The sequence below is a fragment of the Neodiprion virginianus genome, chromosome 1 (assembly GCF_021901495.1).
Source record: "Neodiprion virginianus isolate iyNeoVirg1 chromosome 1, iyNeoVirg1.1, whole genome shotgun sequence".
NCBI lineage: Eukaryota > Metazoa > Arthropoda > Insecta > Hymenoptera > Diprionidae > Neodiprion > Neodiprion virginianus.
The window spans coordinates 772,875-791,192 of record NC_060877.1 but is presented as its reverse complement, the minus strand read 5'-3'; the positions used below and the strand labels follow the sequence as shown (position 1 = coordinate 791,192).

Below are 18,318 nucleotides of genomic sequence, written 5' to 3'. Positions count from 1 at the left end.
ATATTGGTAGAAATCATGGAGACTTTAGACTTAAATCGAACAAGCGGTTCCAAAGTTGTGTCCACAGGAGTTTTAAGCTCTGAAAGCTGTCCCAACTCGTCACTATTTTCTCTTCGTCGAATGGACTAACGGAAGGTTCAAAGCAAAAATCGAATCTTGAAATTTGCGAAAACGAAAAGGGTTCGATCGGCGTGGGTCTGTTCAAACCTATGCAGCGAACTAACGAGTTTGATCACAAGAGTTTTCATCTACCGATGAGGGTACGAACCTTCACTCCTGCAAAAAGTCGCTTGGAAACATCGTCAAGATTTGAATATCGTATAAGGCAGAAGTAGCTGGTGATCTCGGAGAGTTCGAAGCCAGCTTCTTAATTCCTAATTCACGTTTTCAAACTAACCGCTGGTATTTTACCGGCAGCAGTGAAGTCCCTTTTGCCGACGGTATGGAACCGGAGTCTAGCCTGGGTATCGCCTTGCCTACGGTAACTTGCAACTTACAAAGCACGATTACAGAGTCACGCGCGCCTTTTTAACTACAATGGATCCAAATTCTTCGTCCGAATTATGTTGCAGAAGTCGTTGACCAGGTGATGCCACTGAGTATTCAAGCTGGTGCTGCCACCTTATAAATGTATCAACGACTACTTTTGCCGCAAGCGAGTGTCGGAACTCGATTTAAACTCCGCCGCTGTATGGATATACTGACATGATATCATGACACACAATAAACAACGTTAACTCGCTAAAATGGATCAACTTTTTTCGAACAACTATCTATTGCTGAAGCTGTTGAGTTGTTCTTCTCACAGTGCGTATCAACCAAGTTTGAAATTCTATGGTGAGACAATTTTCACTTAGTTATACCGTTCTTTCCAAGTACTGTTGCAAATCCGCAGGAGAGACTCAAAACCCATAACATCGGACACCGCCAATTGTCACTTCAGATTCCTCCGACAGTTTTCCTTGCAATGACGATAAGTTCAGTACCGTAGCTTGATGTATGAACCTTGACGAAAGCATTTCAGAGAAAAAGAAGAAACAAGGTGTCCAGCGATGATCTCTAATTGTAAGTTCCCGCGCGTCTGACAGGTATTTCGGTCTTTGGCCCGAGGGGTTCATGGTTCGGTTTACACGGTGGGTATGCGGTGAGATGGCCGGAATTGAAGTTGAACAACTGGACTTGAACGAGGAATGAGGGGGAGGGACGAAGAGAGGAACGGTCAATGCCGCGGGCCCGGACAACGCGAGCATGGTACGAGGAAACAGGGAAACGGGGAAACTACGGAGTTCTATGGTGACTATACTTTCAGTTCACGTCGAGAGCTCACCCGGGGCACCTGCATCGCGCGATGCTTCCGCGCCGTGTGAAAAGCTCACCGATCGAATCGCACCGCGCTCTCAATGCAGTTTCACCGCCTGTCAAGCTTTCCAAGCTTTACCAGGACTCGTCGGCGGAGTGACGGATATAACGTGGTTATACCAGTACGTGTAGTTTCTTCGAACACAGTAGAATATATTCAACGAAATTTTACACTCGACGTTATAACTCAATTACATCGTCGCCGCGGTGAACTGAAAGGAGAGGAAAAGGCATAACAATAACGAAAACGAACGGAGTATTCTATTGTTGCGACACCTGTTCCCGCGCTTCGCCTTCAGTGAAAGTGTACGAGTTTACTTTACAGTATTATGTCAAGAACCACTTACGTGGTGGAATTATTGTATCGACGAAAAACTTTGTGAAATTGTACGGGTAAGAGGCGCTTTTTTATCCTTTTACAATCATTGGAATAAAGCTTTATACTCGGCCCTATTGTACCAAGCAACGCGAAATACGCTCTTCAAGCCAGTTTGAAACTGTGCCGCCGCGATGCAGACGTTTAATCAATGTCCAACGTCGGCAGGTGTTGCAAGAAATTTTGGTTCACATTTTCACTAAACTTCCTGACGTGCAATTTATATTGCAATCCAAGCTGTTCGGCATAAAATTACATGCGAGCGTCAAGTTTTGACTACGCGATTATGACCTCGCGCTATTATAAATAAATAATCTAGAAATTGTTGTTTACAGTCACCACTCTCGAATTCAACGTCCATCACGGATTTTTGCCGTCTCAGACGAAAGATGTCAAATTTGTGCAGGATACGCGATTTTTGTTGGTGCTAGTAATATGGAAACTTTATTAATGGCGACACATTATCTGAAACTTTTCTGCGAGTATTCGCTAAGATCCCGTGAAAATATACATGCAGCAAGCAAGTATACAAACCGTCACGTTGTAAGATTGTGCCGAGAAAGTACAAATGCACGACGAAATGATCAGCGTTTAACATGGATCGAAAACGAGGGACTATCATGACTGCACTCCTTCTTGCGTGACGCTTAGGACGTTCAATGAAGCGCGCTGATCATCGTTGATCAGCACCGAGAGAACCTTAGACGGCCGCTCTCTCTTCGAGCATCTTTTCCACCCGATAGTTTAACGCGTCGATAAAGTATATAATGACGAGCGTGGAAACCTTGTCATTACCCTTGAAGCCGAACAGAGAGTGGATCCAATCCTGTCAGTTCACCCCGCTGAGTACATCGAGAAAATTATGTATGTCGGCGAAATGACCGAAGTGTGCCAAGCCCAAGATTCTGGGTTTCGATATCCGCCGAAAACCGGTTCGGTACTAAAACAGTATCGTGGCGTTCATTGATCGGTATATCTTCCTGCCTCGTGTTTTATTTTCGTTCAAAGCGTATAAGACGGATCGGCAACGATTCGTCCAAGTTCCCTCTAATCAAAAGCATACTTTCCTCCCTACGTGTTCCAAACTCGGGGGTACTGGCGGCCATGAATATTGTATGCGGCTGATTGTTTGAGGAATGATGGCAGACAGTGCGGGTGGGTGACGGGTGACGGGGTGCACCACACCGTGAGGGCTCGTCCTTCGGAAACACGCATGACAGGTGGAGGAAGTGACGTCACTTTATGACCAACTCGAGAGCGGCATGTGCGCACACCATCCACTTACCGAATAAGAGCGAATCTTTTCACCCGATGTGAATATCCTGCCTCCATGTGCCTACGACATCGAATCAATTGTTTGAATAATTTACTCAACTTTGGTATCGAATGAATAATAAATACAACCGAGAGGTACTTCTTCGAGTACATTTCACGGTTCGAATTAAAGTGGGTGGACTGTTTTTCAAAAGGATTACAGCTATTGGAAACATGAATTTCGAACTTGTGCACTTTCTCAATGTTATTTCTCTGCGAATCGTCAACACTCATCAGATCCGGTGAAAACGAGCTTCACCGCTCATTGTCCATAGAAAAAGATAGAAAAATGAAAAAAATGTAATGGGTGTCCTTCATGTTTGTCCCAGCAGTTTCACTGTCAAACTTATCTAGTTTCAAGCCGATTGATTTTATAATCCAATTACATCTTCGAGCATACGGCGTGCACGATATGGCTTCGCGTCGACGATGCTTACTCTTTAATTGCAAGTGTAATAAGTTACGAGTACTCGCGAGTCAAGGCAATTCGAAAAAATTGACAATGGGACACGTACCCTGAATTCAATGAAAAACGTCATTCAGCGTATTTGACGGTATTCGACTCGTCGGGAGGTGTAAGCCGTACAAAGAAAAGGACGCTTCGATGCTTGAGGTCTCCTTGAAAGTATCCGAACACACGGAGGCTTCCTGGTCGTGAATTTCGGCAGGTGGCACTTCATTATCAAGCTATTTGAATAGTACACAATTGTGCTGCAGACATCGATAGCTACGCGTGTCATTGTATCCAGGTGAGAGCACCGTGCCTCGCCGTTCCCCGAGGGGCGATATTGGACACCTGCGGGCTGCAAGGCTTGTCTGTGTAGAGGACCATGCAGACATACCGCAAATCGATTTACGTACACATGCGCAGCGGCAACTGCTCATTCGCACGAAATTGAAGAGAGAAGAAGCGAATCGGAGCCGGCAGTCCTGCAAATACGGTGAAAATTAATTAAAATAAAATGGATTGGTGCTATTAGCATACGACGCAGGAGGAGGAAAAGGACGGACAATTGAGTGCGGTTGTTGAACCAACGACTGTTCCTGGAGTCCGCCTTCGGAACCGACCGTTCCTCGTCATCCGCAGCGCCGTGGAGCTCGAGCTCCCCTGCCGTTGTGGTCGAGGGAGCGCACCGAGTGGTGGTCAGTCGTCTGCAAGGCCGACGTCCGGAAGTCAGATAATTGTATAAGATTATAAACGGCATAAATTCAATGCTGGCTAATGGCCGTTCGGGCACTACAGTCATATATCTTGTTGTATGAATATAGCAATCGACTCGTTATACGAATTCTTTCTCTGCTCCATGATTCTATGTAAAAGTGAAATATTTGCATTGTATCGTTCGGTGATTCTTTCGCAATTTCTGCCCAACAAAATCTTACGAGTCGCATGGTTTCGAGCTGTATCGTCTTTTTAACTAGGTCGTGATTAAAGGAACGAGACAAAATATCATGAATTACTGCAGCTGGATTATGAGCGGTGAATGGGTTCGAAGTAGTTTTTGAAGTGCCAATTTGTAGTTGAAGGCTATATTCACGCATTCGAGTGTATGTATATCAGATCCTGTGCACCGGACAGATGGCTCCTTCGCACTCTTCGCAGGCCGTTCTGCTTGTGCACGAACTGTATCCGCTACGCCCTGCCTGCCTTATAACGTCGACCTTAAATTGTTCCAAACCGTTTTTGGCCACACGTATGTGTATACGTGAAAGACCTGTTTCCCCGTTCACGTCGTGAGCGTTAATTGTTTTGAGTCGCTCTCTGCTTGAAAAAACAAGCTGATTAATTAGGCAGAATTTTCGACCACGATTACGAGACGCCGTAATTACAGTACGCTCGAGGAATATTTACTCAAGGCTAATTGTAAGCAAATGATCAACCGATTATTTATCAAGGGTCGATTGTCTTTTCTCATCAGCCTTGTATTCTTATTTTTATACTTTTTTTTATACATTTGCTGTTCAACATTCTATCATGGTAATTTCAGGCAGCGTTGGATCTGCTGGACTGCGCGTGACGCATAATTACAATATAATACCGTTGATATAAAAACGTTACGTTACGCTTTTAACGTTGAACTAACCGGTCTTGACCGTAGCTTTACGGTTTGGGTTCAGCGTCGAAGTCGGAGTTGCGCGCTCGTATTTCGCCTCCTCCTTAATCGTGGCGAAAGTCAGCACACTGGATTGCCAGGGTCTGAATTTTGCAAATGGGTAGTTAAGCTTGATGGAGACAAGCAGGGAATGAGAGTAGCCATGGTAATTCCGGAGTGGAAATCACATCGTATCGGTATAGAAGCGTAGAAAATGTTGCGGTTTGAGGTCATACGGGGAGAGAAAGCAGACCAGATGCGTCCGTACGCGTGAGCACCAGTCCTTGAACATAAATTCAACATTCCAAATATACGTGTAACGATGTAGGAGGAAAATCCTTCCTGCAGAACTCCAACAGCAGCTTCTGCGCACGATGGTTGAGTTACACCAATATTATGTAGCTCGAGGACAGGTAACTCGCGTAACTATGGGAAGAGGATTTCTTCCTTCTCATCACTGCAAGGTGGAACTTTCACTCGCCTGATTGCCACTATGCATCGGATAGTCATTACGTCGACGTGCGACATTGTAAGTCCATCGTGCTTATTCGCCTGGTGTTTCGATGCTTGGGAGAAAGTCTCTCGTACTATACCCAAGGTCAAGGAGAGCCGGGGAAATAATGTCTCGGTGATGAACGCTGGGGAAAACGGGACGAAGACCAGGTTGGACACGCTTTTCGAGCCTGGGTGCGCGGCCACGAGCGCAGGCGTGCGCCGAGTACCAGGAGATCATGATCTTCAGAGGATCATACAGAGGGACTTAGGAACTTTGGTGCTCCATACGTCAAATGCGCTATGTGCTAAATTGTTGTATACGCGGCTATTGCCCAAACGAAAAGAATAATGATAATTGATCCTGCAATATTAAGAACTGGAGTTCGTCCTACTTTCGTCAGGAATGCGCTCGAGTTATAATTCTGCTGACGCTTCACGATTATAACAGTCTTACCTAATGGCACACAGCTGACGAGTTCAGTTTGAAACATTCGGCCACTGTTAATCGTGGATCAGCAGAAACAGATAGAATAAGTTCCATTCTGACTTCAACGTTTTCGCGTAGTGTTTAGTGGTAGACTGTTTAGGTACTCTGTGCTTACACCGCGATCGTGGATAATCGCCTGGCTAAGTGGAATGTTCCGTGAAGTGAAGATGAGCAGGATCGGTGACTGAAATATTTATCTCTGTCCAATTCTAACTAGATTCTCGTATTTTTCAATCTTGGGCCCTCGCGGTAACGAAGATATTAACTTCAAGAAATAGCTATCCTTAGAGCTATAGTTTTTCAAAAGCACGTATACTCGCATCCGGTGCGATATTGAAGAAGAAATTTGATCATTTAAACGGAGCGGGTCATTTTATAATGGTTTAAGATTCGCTGAACCGAGGCGAATGATCGTGAGAATCAGTTCCGTTCCATCGGCTGCTGTGAACTAAATCATCGTCAGTTTGAAGGTGTCGGAAAAAACCGTATAGAAATTTATCGTCTCGTCTAACTTTCTTTTTCATACAATTGCAGCTTGCACAGATCCTGAGAATTTGACGGTGCTAATTGAGCTCGCGCAAAGTGGCCATTAATTCACACGAGTTGAATTCAGACTACGAATAGACATTCGAAAATAGTGAGAAAGTGATTTTCCCCGGGCCGCGTTCATGGTAGTCATCAAAGAGACGAGAGAACGGAAAGAGTTATGTCAACGAGTGATCACGGACTTGAATCTAAATCGCGATGATGACAGCCGGTGCAGTGAAAATAATTCACCCTTGCCATACATTCAAAAGAACAAGAATCAAGAGATTACGGCTACTGATCTGTACTCTGTTATTACTTTTTCCTTCGTGCTCGGCGAGCAATAATCCGCCGAGATTTCTTATCGACGGACAGACAGAAATCGTGGTGAGACTGAAGGAAGGCCCGGCAACACCGGTCGGTGAGTAGAACAATACGTCGAATAGACTGGAAAACCGCTTAACTTCCGCTAAACGAAAAAATAAATTCATCTTACACCGTGTGCAGGTAGTTTAATATACAGGCTGCGTGCGGTGGACCCGGACGGCGATGTGCTTTCTTTTGGGCTCCGCGAACAGCCGGGCAGCGATGTGATACGTGTAGAGAGGATAACTTCTAATGAGGCGAATGTGTACCTGAACAAGGAGCTCGACAGAGAGGTAAGCTATTCCCGAGGCTGTGTCCTGAGCTCGTGGTTCCAGATTCTGAATGTCGGGGTGTTGCTCTGTCTTTCAGACTAGGGATGAGTACCCTCTAGTCCTGACGTTGACTGACGGTCGGCTAGGCGATGGAAATTACATAACCCAGAGCCTGCTCCTCCTCGTCGAAGACACGAATGACAACGCGCCAATTTTTCGGCCGCATCCGACGACCCTCACCATTCGCGAGGACTCTGGACCCGGTGTTTTGACCACCGTCGAAGCAACCGACGCTGACGAAGGGGCTCACGGTCAAGTCGTCTACTACCTCCAAGAGCTTGAAGGCGACGACGGCACCTTTAGTATTACGACGGTGAACGGAAAGGGAATTGTTCGGCTGGTCGGCCCTCTTGACTACGAAAGGAAGTATCTGTACCAGTTGAGAATCCTCGCTGTGGATCGTGCCATAAATGAAAAGGTATGAATATTTCTCTTCTCCTTATCATTAGTTTCATGTGCGGTGAGAATAGTGCTAATCGCCCTTATTGATCATAGGTCAACACGGGAACATCGGCAATTCTGGTAAAAGTTCAGGACGTGGAAGACCAGCCTCCGGAATTCATATTCGTTCCACCAGTCACTAGAATTAGCGAAAACGTGCCTATCAGTACACCTGTTCTTCGAGGTATGCCAGAAATGTTTCACGATTAAATTCCTTTTAACTACAAATCACAAGGAAAAATGTATGCCTTTTTATAGTTCGAGCCATCGATGGTGACAGAGGTATAAACAACAAGGTTACCTACCGAATTACGAAGGGGCCCAGCCAGCTGATGGATATCGACGCTAGGTCTGGCTACGTTTTCACCAGGGCTCATTTAGATCGAGAAGCGGAGTATAACAGCCAGGGTGCTTTCATATTAGAGATCACTGCGACGGAAATTTCAAAGATCGTTCCAGCGCCGTCGGTGACTACCGAGGTCACTGTCATTCTGACGGACGTGAACGACGAGACACCGACGTTTCGCAGTACTTCGTACATGGCTGAGATAAACGAAAACGCACCTCTTAACACGCCTGTTACGATACTTGGAGAAGCGATCCCGGAAGTCTATGATCATGATTTGGTAAGATACGATCCGAATGTGATGCAGACCGAAAAAATTACAGCGCGTTTGATCCTACTTTCGCTGTGCAGGGAACCAACGGTACCTTTAGAATGTTCATCGACGATGACCAGGGGATATTCGAAGTGACACCATCTCGCGGTATTAATGAAGCGACATTTCTCGTTCGGGTCAAAGATTCCTCGAAGCTGGATTTCGAAGAACGAACAGGTCAGTCAGTCAGTCTGTCGGCGAATCTCAAATTGCTTATACCATAAAGAATTCCAACCATGAATCAATGACTTTCAATTGCAGTTGTGAACTTGACCCTTGTCGCCAAAGAAGTTCTGACTTCCGGAGCCAAGTACAGCGTTGTTCCAGTGACTGTTTTCATTCGAGATCAAAATGACAACTATCCCGAGTTCACCAACGCGACTTACGAGGTCTCGGTACCGGAGAACTGTGAGGTGGGCACAACCGTTGCTTGGGTTCAAGCTATGGATCAAGATAATGGCAATTTCGGGACGAAGGGTGTCCGTTATACGAATCTAGGAGGAAGCATTGCGCATATGTAAGAACTGCTGCATTGATACCGCAATACTGCGCTGTTAGAAACTGGGCTGCTACTATAAATTTTTTCCAGGCTGACCATTAATCCCGTCACCGGTGTGATTACGGTGAAACAGACAGGTCCAAGTTTCGACCGAGAATTAGTGTCCAGACACTTTCTCACTGTGGAAGCCCGGGACGACCTCGGCAGGGGCAACAGAAACAGCGCACAGCTAATAGTCAGCATAGATGATATCAACGACAACCCTCCCGTATTTCTGCAGAACAAATACGAAGCTGTGTTGCTTGAAAATGAAGATAGCTTCGAGTCTCCCCTTATCGTGGAAGCTTTTGACATTGACTTGAACGGTTTGTATTGTTCGAGATCTTTGGTGATAGAATTTTACAGGATAGAATAGCAGAAACGAACGTCTCTATACCTATTGCAGGCACGCGAAACAGCGAGATCATCTATGCCCTTGTGGCGGGCGAATTTTCATCCAATTTTACAATTGACTCGAAACGAGGAGTGATCACACCTGCGCATCCTATGGACTATGAAGCGTTGCCCATCAGCCAGGGACACCGAGAAACGGCGATACGATCTCTTCGCTTGACGGTCAGAGCCCGGGATATGGGAACTCCCAGCCTTAGTTCAGACGCTCCATTGACCGTTTATCTCAAGGACGTAAATGATAACACCCCAGCTTTCGAGAGGGCGCTCTACAAGAAAAATGTGCCGGAAGATGTGCCCGGTGGTACATCGATATTGCAGGTATTATACAGGCGACGTTATTCTAAACTGCTTCACTCATTGATGCCAAGTTATATGTCAATAACCTCTTATGACGGGATAGGTGAAGGCTTGGGATAAGGATCTCTCGGCTCCAAACAATAAGATAGTTTATCGTATCCAAAGCGGTGCTGGGGACAAATTTATAATAGGTCCCGAGAATGGGGTCATCAGTGTGGCACCAGGGTCGAATTTGGATCCGGATTTGACGTCACCGAAAACGATGCGATATACGTTAGACGTAATTGCTATTGACAGTGGAACTGAGGTTCAGCAAACCGCCGATGTTTTGGTGAACATTACAATTATTGACGTCAACAACAAGCCTCCGGTTTTTATCGACCCAGGAACTGTAATTGTTAGGGAAAACACTCAGGCAAGCGAATCAATCGAGTTATGAATATAAATAACAGTAAAATGACTCGTGACAATCCAAATATTGAATTCTTGTATACAGGTTGGTGCCTATGTGCATCGCATTGTTGCTAACGACCCAGATATTGCACCGGTTTTACGCTACCGAGTTGATCCAAACTCTTCAGAGGCCAGGAACGAGGAGGGAACTCTGATCCGTGTTCAAGAGTACGACTACTTGGCCGCCTTCGAGCTGAACGCGTTGGACGGTCTCTTGAGGGTTGTGCGAATCCTGGACAGAGAAAGAGTGGAGCTGATTCGACTCGGCCTGGTCGTGGAGGATCTGGCTTCAATAAAAGGACCGCAAACTGCTTCTGGTGAGTATTGTAAAACTGGAGTGGCATTTGGGATTATGAATCTATTCGGATCTCACTTGTCTTACAATGAAGTTTTCTTTCACAGGAACTCTAACGATTGTAATCGAGGACGAAAATGATAACAACCCGAAGTTTCGGAGACCATTCTACAGGCGATCGGTTACTGAGAACAGTAAAAACGGAGTCGGTATAGCGAATATTGTTGCCGATGATGCAGATAAGAATCGAAGTATTAGTTACTCATTAGAAGGGCCTAAAGAGATAATCGAACTAGTACACCTTGATGCTGAAACCGGAGAGGTGGTTGTAGCTAACAAAATCGACCGCGAGCTCTACTCCTGGTTAAATCTTACCGTCAAAGCTACAGACTCCGGCATACCACCAAGGTAAAGATTTCAAGATGATACCTCAGCAGTGAATATCATCTACTTGGACAAGTGGTAAAACTGTTTGTAATTCACAGATCTAGCCTGGCTGAAGTGTATGTTCAAGTACTAGACGAAAACGATAACAATCCTTACTTTGTGAGTGAAGTAAATAATTTGACGGTCCGTGAAGATGCGGCAGTGGGGACGGAAATTGCCGTCATTGATGCGATGGATTCAGACAGTGGAGATTTTGGCAGAGTAACATATTTGCTCGATCGCATGTCTTCACAGGTGAGCATTTTCTACCATTGAATAAATGCCTTATCATTCTGATTGGAAACTCATTTTCGGTTGTCATCGAACAGGGAAAGTTTGCTATTAACTCTGAGACTGGATCGCTCACCGTAGCCGATGCTCTGGATTGGGAAACACGGAGTTCCTATTCACTGGTTATCGAAGCCTGGGACAACTATCAATTTGGTTACACAGCCGGAGAATCTAGAAACGCCTTCAAGCAGATCCAGTAAGATTTCTTTCATTGCTGCCTGCGCAGCATCGATGTGATATCTTTTCGTATCTCGAATGAAATATACTCTTTATACAGCGTTAGTGTACTTGACGTAAACGACAATTCTCCAACCGTTGAAGTACCCGAGAGCTGCGTAAGTATCTCTGAATTTCACGAGATCCGGGATGCAGTTACCGTTATTAAAGCCAAAGACGCCGACGATCCAACGACGCCTAACGGTCGCGTGACTTTCAAGATTCTATCTGGCAACGAAATGAGTGCGTAACTCTGAAAACCACGCTTACCGTGAACTAATTATTACAGTAATTGAGATTTCATCTTCGGCTGTAGGTTTCTTCAACTTGGAACAGACAGATTTCTGGACCGCCAGAGTTACAGCACGACGATCATTGAAGGGACGTTTTGGAAATTACAGTCTGCATCTCGAGGCACGAGACTCGGGGAGTCCAGTCAACAAGGTTGAAGCAACTCTTCACATCTGTGTTTTGGACTACAACGACAACGCCCCCGTATTCATTAATCCTCAGCATAATACCACTGTTCGAGTTGCTGAGGTAAATAGAGTTTGTCATTTCCACGTTAATATAAGCCCCATAATAGGAGTGAATATTTTCGAAGCTTTCGATACTTTCAGAACGTCACCGTAGGATCGGTCGTTGTCCAGGTTGAAGCAACGGACAGTGACACGGGTCTGAACGGAGAAGTGCATTATAGGTTGAAACAAGATCACGCTGGTCATTGGCGGACGTTTTTGATCGACGACAAAACCGGTGTCGTATCGTTGAGGCTTCCGCTTGATAGAGAAACCCAGAAGATTTACGAGGTACGGTAATTTTCAAAACCCCCATATGCGAAAGAATGAGATTCTCTAATTCTCAAGTGGTTTCGTATTCTAAACGTTCCATTAACACAATACCTTCATAGATTCGTGTCGAAGCTTATGATCTGGGAATACCTACACCGCTCAGCTCCGATCTGGACTTAATAATCTATGTCAGGAACATCAACGATTACGAGCCGCAGTTTCTGATCGATGTGTTCAATGTTCATTTCACCGAGGAGATTGCCGCTGGCTCGGAAAGCGTTTTTTTACCGGAGACTATCGATAGGGATGAGGTTGACGATCTAGACGATCCCCCGAGCCAAGTCTGCTATTTCATAGTCGGCGGTAACGACGACGAAACGTTCAATCTGGATCACTATTCTCACGAATTAACAGTAGGACAGAATTGAATCTTTTATTTCCCCGTGAACATGATCGAAAGAAAAAAAACTATTTCGCTGACTGATTCACAGGCTGCTAAAAAACTTGACCGCGAAGTGCAAGAGGAGCATCTACTGCTGATCAAAGCCACAGAAGACTGTAACACGATACCCGCTAACGAGAGTTTCTTCGACGCGGCTGACGACACGTTGCTAAAAGTGGTCGTCGGGGTCAACGACATCAACGATAACTCGCCGAAATTTATCAGACGAGTTTTTACCGGCGGAGTAACAACGGAAGCAGATTTTGGAACGCAGTTTATGCAAGTCAAGGTAATTAGTAGAAGTTGATTTATTGTAAAAGTGGTACGAAGAGTGATTTAAGAACGTATTGATTTTTCCAGGCTGTAGATTTGGACGCAGGTGACAACGCAGCAGTCAGCTACTATCAAATTGGTAAAATTCAAATGACACTGTCCGAGGGTCTTGATGATGTGAAAAATCAACCTTTTTTGGTGGACAGAATCACCGGCGCAGTAAGCCTCAACTTCGATCCTCAGCGCGGGATGAAAGGATACTTTGATTTCGTGGTAATTTCATTGTGTTAATAGCACATACCGATGGAACTTATTGATTACAATAATAATTCTGTAATTGACAGGTACTAGCAAACGACACGGACGGCCTGAATGACGTAGCGCGAGTTTTCATATACTTATTAAGAGAAGATCAGCGCGTTCGATTCGTTTTACGACAGCATCCACCGGAAATTCGTCAGGGTATTGAAACATTCCGCGAGTGAGTAAATAACCAATTGTATAGATGCAAATGTCGAATCATTTGAAACGGTTTGTCAATCTTCCGCAGAGTTTTGGGTAACGTGACAGGCGCCATAGTTAATGTTGACGACTACAAGATCCACGAAAACCAAGACGGGTCAGTGGATAGAACCAGAACTGACCTCTATATCCATCTGGTCAATCGTCAGGATAATTCGATTCTCGAGGTATCTGACGTCTTGGCACTGGTGGATCGCAACATTGAGAAGCTGGATAGTCTCTTCAAGGAGTTCAACGTTCTTGACACTCAGCCAGCCCAGGCGCAGGCCGTTGTACAAGTAGAACAGGCCGGAACGACCCTCTGGCTCTTGGCTTTGACTCTGTTCCTCGGGGCGTTGTTAATACTCTGCATAGCATTGTGCCTATCACAGAGAGCATCGTTCCGACGACAGCTGAAAGCAGCGAAAGCATTGCCGTTCAGTGAGTCTCTTTTCTCTGATCTGCGATTTTTATAATGTGAATTAAAATGCTGATCTTTAGGTGCTACCGATTCCGAGTTCATCCGCGGTCCTGGACGGGTACCAAACACGAATAAGCACAGCATGGAAGGATCTAACCCGATATGGATGCACGCTTACGAAAATGAGTGGTTTAAGAACGACGAATCCTTCAGGTGAGTACGAACGCGGTCACATGATCTTGTGAGCAAGTTTTACTGACGTTGAGAAATAAAATTCTGACGCTTTATCACAGTCACATGTCCGACAGAGATTCTCTCGATGAAAACGCTCTGAACAACGAAGATATTATGAACGAATCAAACCTCAACGAAGGGCAACGGCGTGATAGCAAACCTTATTACATTCAGCCAAGGACTGGTTCTCTGGCAAGGTGAGAATAAATTCAAACATACCTAAATACTGTAAGGGAAGGTTTCTGATTGTACTTTATTTTTCAGCAGCAGCATAGACAGCGGTACCGAAGAACAGAACGACCTTAGCAGAGAACCAGGCCAATTTCGGGCCCATAACCCAGTGGTTAATAATCCGCTAGGCAAGAAATTAGAAACTACCGAATTGTAGTTTTCGTACGAAATATATTTCACGAGTATAGCGAGTGTGGCTTAACGATCGTATTTTACGGTCTTCATTGAAATTTACTATGCTTGATTATACCAAATTCTCGACGGTGTGCACGGTTAGCGATTATGGATATTTATTAATTTAAGGTTACCTACGACAATGTAAATAGCTGGCATCGTTATATTATTACTGTTTTATTTATTTATTAGAAAGAACTGTATCTATAATTCTTTACGAACGTTTCGTACGAAATCATTACGTTTTTGTTTCTCTTTCTTTTTTATAGTTGTTACAGTAGCGCCAAAGAGAAATCCCGTTTGTTATTTTTTTAAATGTAAACCAAGTATAAGTAAAAGCCAGGTAAATTCTTTTTGTATGAATTCCGTAAAGAAAACAGCAAAAGAAAAAAAGACTTCTGTAATATGACATCGACTTTACGATTAGAATAACGAATAGCTTATACGCATCCACGTTGTAGATAATATTTTGTACTTTAAATAATGGTAATAAAAAATAAACTACGCTTCAAGCTCGTATCCCTTGTAATACCGATTATCGCATTCGTAAAGACGATTAAGTTTAGCAATATCGAGTTTACTGACTCGAAATCTTTGTCCCATATTCTCGTTCAATGGAGGATTTTTTGGGGTCAACGTCGGGCTTTCATTCTTGCTGAAGGCCTTCTTACCATAGTGCATGACGCTATTAAGGTCGTAGGGCATTCCGAGAGTGACGGTATCCTCCCACGTCCTTGGTTCGAAGTTACTTTCCGAACCTAAAAATACATTGATTGTCTAGAAACGTATTGAAGAGTCTCTCCTTATGCCCTTCTTAACTAGAGAGTGATTGAGGAAGATCTTACAGAGCAATGGAACATTATCGCAACTCCCGACGAAGGAACCTTACCCGGACGAATATTTTCCCAATGAACGGTGACATATTCATTTCTATCAGGACGAGCATGCTCGTGCCAAAAGCCTAACGAATGCAACACTTCGTGTTGAATCTGCCCTCTCATCACACATCCAGGAGCTGACACGTAAATTGGCATTTCACCTCCGAGATTTCTGATGAAATAAAGGAACACGAATCATTCCGTTCATTTCGAGGTACGACGAATATGATCACTCACTTTAGGTCTGCGTAGCCGACTGCTGAGGCGCAAATCTTCGCGTAGTTCTTGAAAACAACGTAGGTAGGCTCGTTGGTTCTCTCCCGAAATGTGACGCACGTTTGAAACCCCAAATCTCGCAAAGCGGTTTCGACGTTGAACTTTTGCAGATCGTCAAAATCCTTGCTGAACGTGTAAGGGAATACTTTGTTTGGCCAGAGCTGTGACGGTTCGCGAACAAGATTCTTGGACTGGAACATGTTGTCCGCAGCAACAGGATACATTTTTAGACGCATATGTGACTGGAGAGTGATCACGTGGCAGATAGGTCAATACTTACATGGATACTTTTCAGCGAGATGATGTCTCCTTCAAGAAGAATTCCTTCATCAACGTGGTTACTAGTTCGAAGTCCGGCCGTCATATCCATATCCAAGTCTAAGGGTAGGCATCTAGCGAAGCCAATTATACACAGAGGTACGAAGTGCAGAATAATGGAATTCATGTCTTAGCCCGCTTGGATAACGATGTTGACCGAAAGACGAGGGATTGAGAAAAGAAGGAGAGAATAACTGGCAACCTCTTTATATAAAAGGGAGCCTACTTTCCGTTCACAGCACGTTTTTCTTCCCTGCCTTCCGCATTCGATAAGCTAATTAGAGTAGATATTTACAAACGCGTTGATGAAAAACTAACGACGAATTCAAACTGCTACGATTAGTCATGTGACTTGCGTTAGCTGGTACGATATGTCACACCTACGATGTGTCGACTATAGCAGAATCATTAGTAATGAATATTGTAATACGATAGCACGTCCAAACACAGCGATTGCTAATGAATTCGGAATTGAGATCATACATTAAAAGTGGACCAAGGCGATTAGCGGCGAATGAATGTGCTGCGGTTCTCCAGCAAGGCAGAAAAAACACGTAGATACGCCTTCCAATGGCCTAGAGGCAATTCAAAAAGATTCGGGCTAATTTGCTGTTCGTAAAGAGCGTCGCAGCGATTCAAAAGTTTTCGTACTCATTTTCCTTCTAAAACCTTCGCCGATACATACAGTCTCCGAAGTGACTACTAGGCGTCTTTCAAAACCGTTCAAAATTTAACCAAGAATCAATACAAATTAACTTTATTTTTGTAGGGATTTTTAGGGAGCGAAAGCTTTTTTCGTAGAATCGATCTTTCTTCCTTATACTAGTTGGCATTTGAAAACTTGTAAACTCGCAGCCAAAATATAGTCTGATTTTTTGACAGTCAAAGAACTACAAAAAATGCACCGTTTGGCCACTGTGAATAATTCTGAACCATTGATCTGATGACTAGCTACCCAAAGAGTAAGTTTCTGGATGTAAAACCACGATAAAAAGTAAAAATGGCTTGAGCCAGATCGCGGTGGAGGTAACTGGAGTGTTCAGTGGATTGCGGTACGTGGTCGAACAAAGGGATTAGCATAGTGTGCCACGCAATGCTGACGTTCAGGAAGAAGATAAGCCTTCCAACTTCTCACCCCTAACGCCAGCCTTACGTAGTTGCGAAATATTCGCCGCCCCCAGAAGCATTATTCTGAATTTATCTCGCGTCAGTTATCCTACGGCCAGAAAGAATATGCTTGCAACGGAACAGAAACACAGCGAGCATTGGTATTTTGTGAAGTACGTGCAATTGGATATGAAGTTTTGTACAACATGTACTTAAAATTGCAGTACTAAATAAAAGATTTGATATCGAGCCTTGCATTCTGATTCCTATTTTCTGCGCATTGGCGTATCCAGAAAATAACTTATTGTTAATCTGTAAAATGTTCTTTTCTTGATAATGTAGAGCTATCGTTTCTCAATCCTACTATACAGTTCGCTAGGTATACCTACTCTCTTTTCAGCGAGTTATTGGATACTACGGGGTAAGTTTTACAAATTGACTGTGCAACACAAAGAATGTCGGAACCCTACCGATTCGGGATATAGCGTCAAGTTTCATTCTATCTAATGACCCACGTTCTGACTCACCGCTCTACGCAAGCGTTTGTATTATATCGATATCTAACTTCCCACGTGTTCGGCGACCTGCGAAAGCAATAAGTTCACTAGTTTAGTCGAACGTGGTTCACGGGTCAGAAGCGTCAGGCTCTGATAAGCATATTTTTTTATTAAAAACCAAGAAACTCCTGGCACTTTAATATTTGAAGCCAAAGGATTCATGGCAATATACTCGAAGTTTAGCGTAGAAATGGTTATTATGTGAAAATTCTAACGATCGGACGATCGATTCATAAGTTTCACGAAATACTTACTTCTTCTGACAGTTTATAAATTGAGTTTTAAAAAAGTGTGTGTAATTGAAAGTAGAGCAAACCGGCGAGCTATTATCCGATATACATCGTGACTTACGAGTTTCGGAGTGAGAGAAATAAAGCGAAACACGCTTCGATACATACAATACGTCGGTTTGCTGGGGGTAACGTACGATTGGTCAGTCGGGTAGTGTGACGTCGGTCAGAGGGATGGAGGGTTGGGTTTAGCGGGAACGTATCGGCGGGGTTGAATCCGGTGACAAGGGTTAGCGGTCTTTCACATGCCTCGGAACGGCGACCGAGGCGACTGTTCGAATACGAAAATGTCCGACCTGGACTACGGCTGACGGTGATTAGACGCGTGTGCAATTTTATCCTGTCGGGACATTGAAGAAAAAATCTCTCATGACGTGCACCAAGATCAGCACCGGTTCAACCAAAGGAGCCTGAACCCCGTGCCATCGTAACTGATAATCAAAGTGAC

The 18,318-nt window shown here is 44.4% G+C and overlaps 3 protein-coding genes across 4 annotated transcripts in view; 1 reads left to right on the top strand and 2 right to left on the bottom strand.

The window, feature by feature from the left end:
* The window catches only part of LOC124301395 (tensin-3-like), a 135,372-nt gene that overhangs the window by 91,860 nt on the left and 25,194 nt on the right, over positions 1 to 18,318 (bottom strand). The gene's annotated exons all lie outside the window — the stretch shown is intronic.
* Positions 1,548 to 14,445, top strand: LOC124301335 (cadherin-23). Of its 2 annotated transcripts, none has more exons than XM_046756253.1 (26): positions 1,548 to 1,752; positions 6,659 to 7,070; positions 7,157 to 7,308; positions 7,385 to 7,765; positions 7,843 to 7,972; positions 8,047 to 8,414; positions 8,486 to 8,624; positions 8,709 to 8,964; positions 9,037 to 9,311; positions 9,392 to 9,717; positions 9,800 to 10,111; positions 10,193 to 10,466; positions 10,552 to 10,852; positions 10,930 to 11,125; positions 11,200 to 11,357; positions 11,439 to 11,620; positions 11,694 to 11,917; positions 11,998 to 12,186; positions 12,288 to 12,581; positions 12,660 to 12,899; positions 12,971 to 13,156; positions 13,228 to 13,364; positions 13,434 to 13,825; positions 13,886 to 14,018; positions 14,114 to 14,236; positions 14,304 to 14,445. In XM_046756253.1, the coding sequence occupies exons 2-26, from the start codon at positions 6,869 to 6,871 to the stop codon at positions 14,425 to 14,427; spliced, it is 5,694 nt and encodes a 1,897-aa protein (XP_046612209.1). In that variant the 5' UTR covers positions 1,548 to 1,752; positions 6,659 to 6,868; the 3' UTR covers positions 14,428 to 14,445. The 2 variants fall into 2 exon arrangements, with proteins under 2 accessions (XP_046612209.1, XP_046612201.1); XM_046756245.1 differs by having other exon boundaries at positions 1,552 to 1,752; positions 14,099 to 14,236.
* On the bottom strand, positions 14,944 to 16,076 carry LOC124301468 (zinc metalloproteinase nas-14-like). Its single transcript, XM_046756561.1, has 4 exons — positions 15,879 to 16,076; positions 15,560 to 15,789; positions 15,334 to 15,494; positions 14,944 to 15,202 (listed from the first exon to the last, which is right to left on the bottom strand). The coding sequence occupies exons 1-4, from the start codon at positions 16,041 to 16,043 to the stop codon at positions 14,946 to 14,948; spliced, it is 813 nt and encodes a 270-aa protein (XP_046612517.1). The 5' UTR covers positions 16,044 to 16,076; the 3' UTR covers positions 14,944 to 14,945.

Excerpts from the sequence above, each read along its gene's own strand:
- LOC124301335 (XM_046756245.1), top strand. The coding sequence starts at position 6,869 with ATGATGACAGCCGGTGCAGTGAAAATAATTCACCCTTGCCATACATTC. Across the intron at positions 7,071-7,156 it reads AGGCCCGGCAACACCGGTCG|GTAGTTTAATATACAGGCTG; the intron begins GTGAGTAGAACA and ends CACCGTGTGCAG. Across the intron at positions 10,853-10,929 it reads GACTCCGGCATACCACCAAG|ATCTAGCCTGGCTGAAGTGT; the intron begins GTAAAGATTTCA and ends TGTAATTCACAG.
- LOC124301468 (XM_046756561.1), bottom strand. The coding sequence starts at position 16,043 with ATGAATTCCATTATTCTGCACTTCGTACCTCTGTGTATAATTGGCTTC. Across the intron at positions 15,495-15,559 it reads GTCGGCTACGCAGACCTAAA|AAATCTCGGAGGTGAAATGC; the intron begins GTGAGTGATCAT and ends TTATTTCATCAG. Across the intron at positions 15,203-15,333 it reads TTGGGAAAATATTCGTCCGG|GTTCGGAAAGTAACTTCGAA; the intron begins GTAAGGTTCCTT and ends ATGTATTTTTAG.